At 39.2% G+C, this 12,048-nt stretch overlaps 1 protein-coding gene across 2 annotated transcripts in view; it reads right to left on the bottom strand.

The window, feature by feature from the left end:
* ppl (periplakin) overlaps positions 1–11,442 on the bottom strand; it is a 33,211-nt gene extending 21,769 nt beyond the window's left edge. For both annotated transcript variants that reach the window (XM_017715486.2, XM_017715487.2), the window contains exons 1-2: positions 11,262–11,442; positions 567–663 (exon numbers count right to left, since the gene is read on the bottom strand). In XM_017715486.2, the coding sequence (XP_017570975.1) occupies positions 567–663; positions 11,262–11,311 (147 nt within the window). In that variant the 5' untranslated portion in view covers positions 11,312–11,442. The remainder of the gene's footprint in view (positions 1–566; positions 664–11,261) is intronic.
* Between the last annotated feature and the right edge of the window lie 606 nt (positions 11,443–12,048).

Genomic DNA, 12,048 nt, shown 5'->3' with positions numbered 1-12,048 from the left:
ACCATTCATGGTATTACTAAATAATTCATAGCAGATACTGAATAATTCATAGCAGATACTCAATAATTCATAGTAGTTGCTGAATGATTCATAATAGACGCTGAGTAATTCATAGTAGACACTCAATAATTAATACTATATACTCAATAATTCATAGCAGATACTGAATAATTCATAGCAGATACTCAATAATTCATAGTAGTTGATGAATGATTCATAATAGATGCTGAGTAATTCATAGTAGACACTCAATAATTAATACTATATACTCAATAATTCATAGTAGATACTGAATAATTCATAGCAGATACTGAATAATTCATAGTAGGTGTTGAATAATTCACAGTAGACACTGAATAATTCACAGTAGATACTGAATATTTCTGAGTAGTTAATAATAGATATTTAATGAGTTATAGTAGATAAAAGCCTAATGAAAGATAGCAGGGTATATTTATTATATAATAAATGCTATAAATAGTAAAGCTATGACTGTAAACAGGCTGTGAATGTGTGTACAGGAAGGCTGAGTTTGCAGTAAACAGTGTTGTGATGCATCTACGTGCCTTGTTGAGGTTCTGCTCCGTTTCCGTGATGTGCTTTTCCACTTTATCAGCATTTTTCTGCAGCTTCTCAATCAGAACAGACAGGTCAGTGGTGGGTCTGCAGGACAGAGAGAGAGAGGACATTCACCTGTTAACTACCTATTTAATATCGTCAACTTAGAACATGAGACAACTGCATGAATGATAAAAAAGAAAGTTACAGAGCCTGTAAACAATAACCAGCATAGAGTAAGCAGCACTGACAGATGTTTCCACTTGTCTCTTCTGAAAAGGTTTATTTCTACAAAAGACTTTACGGTATATTTCTGTTTATTGAGTTGTGTTATTTTTACAGCTGCTATGCAAAATATAGGAGATTAATTACAGCTTATTCCTGTAACTGTACAGCAGAATAATAGCTACATCACAGTTTTCTGGTGGTACAGGTGAGTGTGAAGTCATACTACAGTTGTTCATTTACTGTTATTTACTGTTAACATGGTGCAGTAAATTACAGTGAAAATAAAGCAACTAATAAGTAATTTACTGTTTGTACAAATGTGGTGGTCAATTCAGATTTATTTGTAAAGCACTTTTTACAACAGCAGCATTACAGAAAACCTAGTTTGTTAAAGATCACATGGACAAGTCAGAAGGCTACTCGAACAATGTCTTGTGGACAGATGAGACCAAAATAGATCTTTCTGGTTTAAATGTGAAGCATTATGTTTGGAGAAAGGAAAACACTGCATTCCAGCATCTATGAAACATGGTGGTGGTAGTATCATGGTCTGGGTTTCGCTGCATCTGAGCCAGGATGGCTTGCCATCATTGATGGAACAATGAACTAATGTATTATACCAGCAAACTGTAAATGAAAATGTCAGGACATCTGTCTGTGAGCTGAAACTCAAGAAAAGGTGGGTAATGCAGCAGCACAACGAACGTAAGCACACATGTCATTCTACCAAAGAATAGATAAAGAAGAATAAAGTTAATGTTTTGATTGACCGAGTCAAAGTCCTGACCCTAATCCTGTAGAAATGTTGTGGAAGGACCTGAAGCAACAGTTCATGGGAGGAAACCCACCAACATAACCAACACTGTTTTGTATGGAGGGGCTAAAATTCCACCAAGCACGTGTGCAGGACTAATCAACCGCTACCAGAATCATTTACAGTTATTGCTAAACAAGGTTTTCACATCAGATACTGAAATCAAAGGTTCACATACTCACTCACAGATATGAAATATTGGATGATTTTCTTCAAAATAATAAATGGCCAAGTCTAATTTTGGCCCGCCCCTGTCTCGCTGCCGTCATCATCGGGGCCCTAACATAGAGCAGCAACAAACACCAACGAGGATGGCGGGGAGAGAGCTGCGAGTGGGTTAGGGACGGAGCGCAAAGCTGGAGCTCCAAGTGACGCAAGTGATGGCGGGAGGAGGAGAAGAAGGAGGATGACGACGGTACCGGCAAAAAGAGGCAAGAGGGCAACGAGTGAGTCCTGAGCTCCGCCCCCGGTCACGCAGCGAGGCTGCTTCAGTACATCCCATGCTGCCCTTAATGAGAGCCAGCTGATGCTGATCTGGCTGGCAGCGCAAGTTGAGGGGGGGAAGAGAGAGAGAGAGAGAGAGAGAGAGAGAGAAAGAAAAAAAAGAAGAAAGAAAGAAAGAAAGAAAGAAAGAAAGAAAGAAAGAAAGAAAGAAAGAAAGAAAGAAAGAAAGAAAGAAAGAAAGAAAAGCTGCAGCAGCAAGAAGAGACTGACGAAGACCTGAAAAGCTTGAGTAAAAGACTGAAAACTCTAGTAAGTTAAAAGCCACTGAAAAGTGGCCAGCGTAGCGTAGAGTTGGTTTTGGTTCTGTTAGCTTTGTTAATCTGATGTGTGAATAAAGAAAATGGATGCTGCAGCTCTGAACCCTGCCTTCAGCGTCCTCCTTGAGCCCAGGGTAGCACATGCCGTCCTACACTAATATTTTGGTCTCATTTGTTTAATTTGGCTCTCTTTATCTACTTTTAATGCTTGTGTGAAGTTTTAGGTCAAATTCATGCAGAAATATTGAAAATCCTAAAGGGTTCACAAACTCTCAGGCACCACTGTATGTAATAAGCCTGGCACTGTTGAACTGGCTGAGAGTTTTGAACTGAGGGCTGTCAATCAGGCTTACATGGTATGCATGCCATATATCAAGCCACGCCCAAACAGACCTGACCAGTTTTCTAAGTCGTGTTTTATAGCGTTTCTGTTGTTTTGTCCATTCAAATTCAGCTGAATGTTAAATGTAATGTTCAATTTGAGTATTTAGTGAACATGTTTTATATTTTATCCTGGGATTTACACATAATGTGAAGGTTCTGTACCATTTAAAGGGTTCCCTCGAGCCTTTCAGGAACCTTTAATTTAGGACTGAGCTTAAAAGTAGAGTTAAAAAGTTCAAATGTATGGATTTGTTGAGTTAGAGTGCAGTTACAGTGTAGGGGAGTGTACAGAGCTGTAATAAGGTCCTAATTGTGATGCTACTCTCAGCTGGCATGACTGAACTTGATCAGAATCCAGCACAGCTGTACCTGCAATTACCTGCAGGGCAAAAACCTGCTCTCATTCACCTGCACCCATCAGTCACACTCACACACTGCAAAAAATAGTGTCAACTGAAATGATTTTAAATCTAGTTAATATATCTAAAATTTCCCATTTTGAGATGGCTGTGCACTTATTATAAGATTATCTGCCTTATTTCCAGACACTTTTTACCTATTTTAAGTCATTTTATTGAGTAAAATTATCTCACTATACTGGCAGATAATTTTTGCTATTTTCAAGCTTATTTCTTACAACAAACACAATAATCTGCCAACATAGTGAGATAATTGTACTTAATAAATTCACTTGAAACAGGTACAAATGTCTAGAAATAAGGAGAAGAATTTAAAATTAAGTTTAGAATAATGTCAACAGGAGAAATGTTAGATTTCTTGACTATATTTAAGATAATTTGACTTGACAAGATCCCATTTTTGCAGTGCAGCTCTGCTCAGAGAGCTGCCACAGTCTACACTCAGCTCGGCTCTAGCGCTCACCACATTCAGAGCTAAATTTATACTAGTGAGCGAGCGTTGAGCTTCAGAGGAACCGTGAGTCAGATCAACATGTCAGGGTTTAATACGGGTGTCTGAAATTCAAACAGGCTGAACAAGTTCTACTCTTACTTTCCTCCAACTCTGTTGTCACAACTCAGCTTTAATAATGACAGAGTGACTCACTCTATTTAAATATAAAAAAATATATCCAGAGTCTGCTGAGTGATGGTGTGGGACCCGGGAGGACTCAAAGTCAAATAAAACACAATCGCAATCTCTGAACTGACTTTATCTATAATTGTCTGAAACATCCTGTCTGAAATAGTCTGTATCTAACATTTTAAAAATATAAAAATTTTCAAATTAAAAGTCACATTAATCAGCCCATATGGCTAAACTTTGTTTCCATCACATAATGTATCATTAAATTCAGTTTTTTGGTCACAGGGGATTAGGGTCAGCTATTAAAATTCTATATTTTTATGGTACCAACTGAACTGTAATACTTAACAGTCAGCCTTACTAGATCGGCAAGCCATTTCAGTGCACAGTTAGCATGCTGTCAGCATTGATGTTGGATTATTCCGAGAATTTTCAGAGAATTTAGGCGATTTCATTCATAGAATTCGGGTGATTTTTGCAACACCATTAATTTTTCCCTTAGAGAAAACCAGCTCGGACCCAGATGTCCTTGCATGGCCATGCACAGATCTATTAGGCTTCATTCACATTACAAGCCTCGTTGCTCAAACCTGATTTTTTGCTCAGATCCAATCTCGCTCACATGATCGTTCACGCTTAGGTAAGTGACTAAAATCACTGAAAAAGTCACTGAACTCACTGGCGTCCTGAAACTAACGTCTAAACCTTCACATTAAGGTCACCTGGCCACGATTTGGACTCGTATCTGATCTTGGACCACGTATGAAATGCTATGTTAACATTAGCAGGTTGAAGTGGAACAAATTAGATTTTTTGTCCTCATGTGACTCAGATCTGAAAACACGTGACATTACTGAGTAGGATGTGTGCCATTTTAGGATGCTGATTCATTCACATTAGATCCATCACATTAGAGAGATTGGATCTGGGCAAAAAAATCGGATTTGAGCAACGGGGCTTATAATGTGAATGCAGCCAAAGTGGCTCAGGCCATTTTTAAAAACAGACTTGTGTGTCCACACAGCTCTGAAAACATCAGATTGTCTCACATTAGGCCAAAAATTCAGGTGTGTGCCACTTCAACCTGGTAATATGAACGTAGCTTTAGCGCCAGGACTTCATTACTCTGCAATCTGTCAGTATCAGCACCTCCTCCTACTCATTTCTGATTTAAGCCACGCCCACTTTCAAAAGAGGATACTGGACAAGAATGTTATTGAGCAATCAGTCGACAAATTGGCATTACTAGATGTCCACCCCAGGTATATGAAAGAACAATCAGAACAAGAAGAAGGAGAACAAGCTGCTGTTTTTACTCTTATTGTATTTAGTTGACATGAGTGGGTTAATGTGTTGTAATGGGAGTCAAACTGACTCACTTATTTTCTGTTAGTTACCCAACTCAATGTTTTGTGAACATCATTTCCAGCAAAATCTGAACGTTCTGCCAGAAAAGTAATAAAAACCACGGTTTCTGTGCTCTTGCCTACAGCATGATGTTCTGAGGAAAGGGTCAGCTCGCTGTGGCGTTCTGCTGTAATATCAGTGTTACAGGTCATCTGTGTTACTCCACTGCAGACGTTTTGGCTCAAATTCACCACAAAGAGGAATTTCTTTTAGAGTTTCAGCCTTTCTCCTGTTGCTGCAGCCCACAAGCACTTCATTGATGATCTAAACAGAAAACTATGTATTTAGGCCCAGCACAATTCTCTCTCTGACATCTGGTTCAAATAAGACAATTTCAACAAAACTGAATCAATGCACGAGCTGAGCAGAGCTTAAACCTCCCCACGTGGTCACCGCAGTGAGTGTGCGCAGCTCTACGGGCTTTGGATTTGGTTCGATTCAGGACTGAGAAATGACTCATGGCAGTCCAGGCCTTTGTTGCGTGCTGTATAAAGCAGAGCAGGTCCAACGTTCAGCTGAGCTCATTCATGTGTGGGCTGGGGCCCTGCTCTGGGTTTGGGGTGGGGCTTCCACTGACAGATAACACACCCATTAAACTGCACAAACACAGTACAATATAAACAGCTTCTCGTTTTTAATTCATAACAGATTCATTAAAACATGCTACACAACTACGAGTGCTGAAAACCTGTTTTTAAAGTGCGGTAAAGTCCATGCAGGAGCTACTGGACTTCTTCAGAGCTGCTACAGAGCAAGGTCAGAAGTTTGGAATCACTGTTTTCAACAAAATAAAACCTGGTTGGTGATAAATTCATACAATTATTCTACTCTGCTCGTCCTGAACAACTTCGCATTTCAGATAATCTGTGAAAAAGCCACTGAGGAAGTGCAGAGTGATGAACAGAGCTTTAAAAGATCCTAAAATGACCAAAAAAAGATTTAGATAAAGTTATTCTTGATGTTCTACAGCTTTTTTGGTGGTAATTATAATCCAGAATGCATCATATTTAAAAAGTAGAGGTAAAATCTTACAGAACACTTTAAACATGAAATTAAACAGACACAATATATTATCATCTAATAAACTGTGTGTACAGTATTCACGTTATTGGGGCTGAGCAATGTGACACGATATATATCATTACTGTGATAAATTATGTCACAATGCAATATGCTTTTCATGTATATCATGCAAATCATGTATATCATCTGTACTTGTAGATACTGACCGACTGCATGTTTCATTATAAAAAGAGCAAAATTAGTCCTGAAATGGTGCCAAATAATAAGTAACATTACTGTGTTCACAGTTTCTGATAGTATTTTTTTTAAATGGCTGTTTATTTCTTTGTTCCAGCTGATCAGATATCTGAAAAAATAAATACTGTGACATATCGCATATATCACAATATTCCTGAATTATCGCGATATTATATTTTTGTCATATCGCCTACCTCTACATTTTACATTACATAATATATATATCGTGTAATGACTTCCTGTTCAATGAATTGCTGAAATTTTAAATAAAACATTGAAAAAAAGAAACCTTTTGGCGAATAGTTCATTATAAATAAATACACATAATATATCGCTGCTGTCATTTTTCAGTTTTTGACATAATTTGAAACACCTATTGCCCTTTACATTGTGTGTAAATTTCATGATGAATGGACCAAAAGAAACGGCCCACAATGACTTGGAAAAAATTCTGGTTCCATTGACATTACATTACATTAAATGTAAAGCAAGTTTTTTCCTTCTCCTGTAAAGTTACCATTTTGGAGACACGAGGTTTTGTTCCGACAACAGCGAAAAGTTATTATCACATATTAAACAACAAAAACGGCTAATATGGTCAGTGATTCCAAACTTTTGAACATGTGTACAAATATCACATATCATGATTACACTGATTAAAGTCTGATTGAAAAACAAGTACAAATAAGTTATAAAAAAGTTCAAAAGTATGTGCTACTTTTTATTATATAAAATGAAGATAATTTGCTTTAATTTTCACAACACACTGAATTCTCTCCTAGAGAATAATAATTCATTTGAATCATTTAATCAAATCACTCCCTATATATAATATATGTCCAAAAGTATTCACTCACACATCCAAATCATTTAATTCAAGTGTTCCAGTCACTTAAATGGCCACAGGCGTATAAAACCAAGCACCTAGGCCTGCAGACTGCTTCTATAAACATTAGTGAAAGAATGAGTCGCTCTCAGGAGCTCAGTGAATTCCAGTGTGGTACCATGATAGGATGCCACCTGTGCACTCAAGTCCAGTCGTGAAATTTCCTTACTAAATATTCCACAGTCAACTGTCAGTGGTATTATAACAAAGTGATTGGGAACGACAGCAACGCAGCCACGAAGTGGTAGGCCACGTAAAATGACTGCCCTGTGGTTTTTTAAATTAAAGATGCAGTTCAGGCTGAAACACTCAATTTCGACAATTTCAGTGTGAGTGGGCAGGGCTAAACTGCTATAGGCTGAATAGGAAGATACATGATTGACTGGTTTTTATGACATCACAAACAAGAATCGAAAAACTGTCTGCTTTTGCAATTTAGTCCCTAAAAATGGAGATATATTACATTTTGTAACTTTAGCAATGTTTATATGCAATATCAATGTCTTTCATATTCAAAACAAAGAAAATAAAGCACTTTTCCATCATACAGGCCCTTTAAACCTGTCTGCAGCCACTGCATTTGTTTTTTTTAAATCCATTGCACCTCCACCTTTTTGCGAACATCTGAGCTAACGCCTCAGCCCAGCTGGTAATGTGAACCCCAGCACGTCTGATCCTGCTCAAGTCAGAGCCTGAAACCCAGTCTGTCAAATTCTCACCTGAGACCAGAAAATCAGGCTCTTTAAGAAAACAACACTGTCCCGAACGAGAAAAGCAACATGGGTACAATGTTCAGGGCGGGGAGCATGCACACTCACACATTGTTCAGATTCCATTTCACTTCCCACCCAGTCGCTCATCCACACTCGTACAAAGACCATTCGCTCACTCACATGTCAGTTAATGACCTGATCAATTCATGAATTCAATAATGAAGTATGTGAATCACCTGCTGTAGCAGCGCAGCTTCAGCCAAATCCCACAAAAACTACCTGAACTTTCATGCTGTGGCATAAAAAGCAGCCAACAAATCATTTAGCTGTGACATTAATGGCATATTATACAGGAATCATTCACTATAATCAACTGCATACCAGTTTATGCAGAAGCCTATTATCCTGATAATTAGTCTGATATTCTTAACCAAAGGGGTAATATAAGACTTTATGAGAGGAAGGACAGCTTTAGAGCACATCTCCATTCATTGGCCTTGTAATAAAATCTTTTATTTCATCTTTACGTCATTAAATTTGCGTTTTAAATCATTTACTTATCCCTAACTGCATATCTGGAGATGTATTCCTTTTATATCTTGCTTTTTTTAATGTGCATTGATTTGTAGCTCGTATCTCCAGTACTTTAAGTCTTATTTCAGACAATAGATCAGTTTCCCAGACAGGGATTAAGCCTAGTCTTGCACTAAACTGCAGTGGCAATGGTGAGTCACCATTAAGACTTTATAGGAGAAGGCAAAAATATACTTCCCTTTAATGTAAGTTAATGTAAACAAAGTTCTTTCCAAAGAATTTTTGACCATATTTTTGTCCACTCGTTATAAAATTTCCACACAGTGTAAAGAGCAACTGGCACATTTAAGTTATGTAGAAAAGTTAAGAAACACAAAATTGGAGACGAAGGTTTGGCATCGACGATATAATGTGTATAATGTATGTGAAGGCAACCTTTGAGAAATGTGCAATAAAAGGTATGTACCTATCTGATATTTTAGTACTTATTACTACAAACCTTAAAGAAAAACATCTATAATAATGTCATAGGTCCTATTATTACTATAGCATGTTACTGCTGTTGGAACAAAACCTTGCATCTCCAAAATGGTAACTTTACAGGAGAAGCAAAAAACACACAAGTCATTTTGGGCCGTTTCATTTGGTCCATTCATCATGAAATTTACTGACAAGCAAAAGGGCAGCAAGCATTTTCAAACTATGTCAAAACCCGAAAAATGACAGCAGCGATATAGAGTTATAGATATATAGGACCTTCAACAGGATTCCTAAACAAGTATTATAGATTACTATACATGCATTATAGGAATATTATACCTATATATATTTTTATGGGTAGACCCAACTCCTTTAACTCTAAAGCAACCCACAATAAGATGCTACAGGATAAAGATGACAGCACAGAGTTTCATCCTGATTACGATGATATAGCACAGATATGTTGTATTGTAGCTTATTGTATTGTATTGTATCTTATTGTTATTGTATTGCATTGAATGACACAGAGTTCTGCGTTCAACTCTGTTTCTTTTTCTCTTGGTGTCTGCAGTGACATTTTGTTTCTATCAGTATTTGAGCTCAGGACTGTCTTTTTCTCTAAGCTATTGGTAACTAGCAAAGATACTTTCTCTAGATTGACAAAGCACTTCTTGTAAGTCGCTCTGGATAAGAGCATCTGCTAAATGCTGTAAATGTAAATGTAAATGTAAATGTAGATAGAACCTGTCACTGACTGTGCGCACTGAAAATAACTAGTGCTCAAGGCAGGCCTGACCAATACGCCACACTACAGTGTCATAACAAACATATTTTGGGTCTGTCTGGGTGTCTCCTGGACCAGTTCTGATGCGAGAGCAGAGATAAGGAGCAGAAAGTGAATGAAAGTTTGCTATGGTATCTGCACACAGAGCAGTGAAGTGACCCGACCTGTTGGAGTGCTGGGCCTGCCCACCACACCCTGCACTCTGCAAGAAAATACAAACAGGACACAGCGATCACTGACTGGTGTAGAAACCAGCGCTTACAGTGAGAAACACCTGCACAGAAAACCCCCCAGCTCTGAGTTCACTCTGTCAGTGAAAGATTCCTGCAGTATTTAACTCAGTCTTACTCAAAGAGTGTTGAATTCAATGCTACAGCGTCCAGAAACCTGTAAGCTGGTTTCCCAGACATGGTTTAAGCCTAGTCTCAGCCTGAACTGCACTGCCTATATTGTTCAACACTATAACCCAGTCTCCTGGACCTAATTTCGAAATAAATATCAAATTGCAATATCAACAGTGATTTAACCCTTTAATTCCAGGATTCAGTCTGGGTCAGTTTGCCAGACAAGGATTAAGCCTAAACTGCACTGTTTATGGTGTTTTAACATTAAAAATGCCATTTAGTCTGGGCAAACGCTTAATCTGGGCATGGAGAACTACTCCTATGTGTTCCTTCTACACTTTTTTGACACAGATTATGCCTAGTCTTAGACCAAAGTGTAACATCAGTGAGGACGTACCCCTAAAAAAGGCCTTTAAAAGTGATCTCAATACTACATACCAGCCTGCCGCACCTAGTTTCGGACTAAACTGCAATGCCAACCATGATTTAGCCCTTTAAATCAAGGATTAAGCTTAATCTAGGCTCAGGAAACCTACTTTATAAGACTTATCTCAGTATGTTGTCTTATTTAACAGTATGGGTCAGTTTCCTACACAAGGATTAGGGTTAGTCTTGGACTAATCTGTGGTGCCAATGGTGAATCACGACTTGGACTAGGTTTAGTCTTAATCCAGGTCTGGAAAACTGGCCCTGTAAGAGTGAATCCAGTCTCTCTAACACAGAAGGGACGAACAGGAGGTACAAATCATATCGTAATGCACACAAACACACCACAGCAGAACTTTACAGTGGCTTTATGATCAGGTAAACGGCTGGTGAACTTGAGAAGCATCAAATGTTCGAGCTAGAAGTGAAAGCAAACCCCCACTGAAGGGCAGCGTGAAGTTACAGGGCTGAACTTGGCATCTTATTCGACTTCTCCGCTCCACCTTAAATGGTGCAGCAGTTACATTCGGGCGCCTCAGAGCCAGACTGTAACTGCTGCACCATTTAAGGTGGAGCGGAGAATTGGATGAAGGCGCCAGCTCTAGCCTCGAGCGCAGGTTTAGATCGGATGGACTCACTTCTTTTGCGTGATGGTCACGCTGTTCTTCAAGGTTTTCTTCTTAAACATGTCGCTCGGTAGAATCCGGGGTCCTCAGAAGTTCAGGCTTCAGCTCTTTAAGGCTCTCGCTCGCAGCTTCTGCTCTCCACAGGTGGGACACTCGCTCTGACGCCCCAGCACAACACCTCCAACCGTCTGCCAGCCGGACAAGCCCAGTTTCATTACGGCCTGGACCCCGCCCCCTGTGGGAGGGGTCAAGCAGCGCCCAATCGGTGAACGGCCCAGTGCGGTAATTGCTGAGACTGGATCTACAACACAGCTGTGAGCAGAGAGTCCAGAGCACTGCACACAGCGGGGTAAATAACAACAAACTGCAAATGAATGTATGATAATGTATAACTAAATGCATGAACTGTACACAGTTATAAAAGAAGGTTCTTCAAGGGTTCTTTAGTACGGAGAATGGCCTTCATGAATGGTTGAATGGTTCTTCAACGGTTCTTTGCATGGTGAAATGCTGAATTGGCAGAGAATGGGTTCTATACAGCAGCCAAAAGGGTTCTCCCACTGTTACAAGCTTGACCATTTTCAAAAAGGTTCTACACTTTAAAAAAAAGGTTCTTCAAGGGGGGCAGCATGGTGGTGTGGTGGGTAGCGCTGCTGCCTCACAGCGAGGAGGGCCTGGGTTCAATGCCCCCGGCCAGGTGTGGAGTTTGCATGTTCTCCCTGTGTCTGCATGGGTTTTCTCTGGGTTTCCTCCCACAGTCTAAAGACATACTACATTGCCCCTGGGTGTGAGTGTCTGT

Source organism: Pygocentrus nattereri, chromosome 14 (genome assembly GCF_015220715.1).
Source record: "Pygocentrus nattereri isolate fPygNat1 chromosome 14, fPygNat1.pri, whole genome shotgun sequence".
Lineage (NCBI taxonomy): Eukaryota > Metazoa > Chordata > Actinopteri > Characiformes > Serrasalmidae > Pygocentrus > Pygocentrus nattereri.
This window is presented reverse-complemented; position numbering and strand designations above follow the sequence as displayed.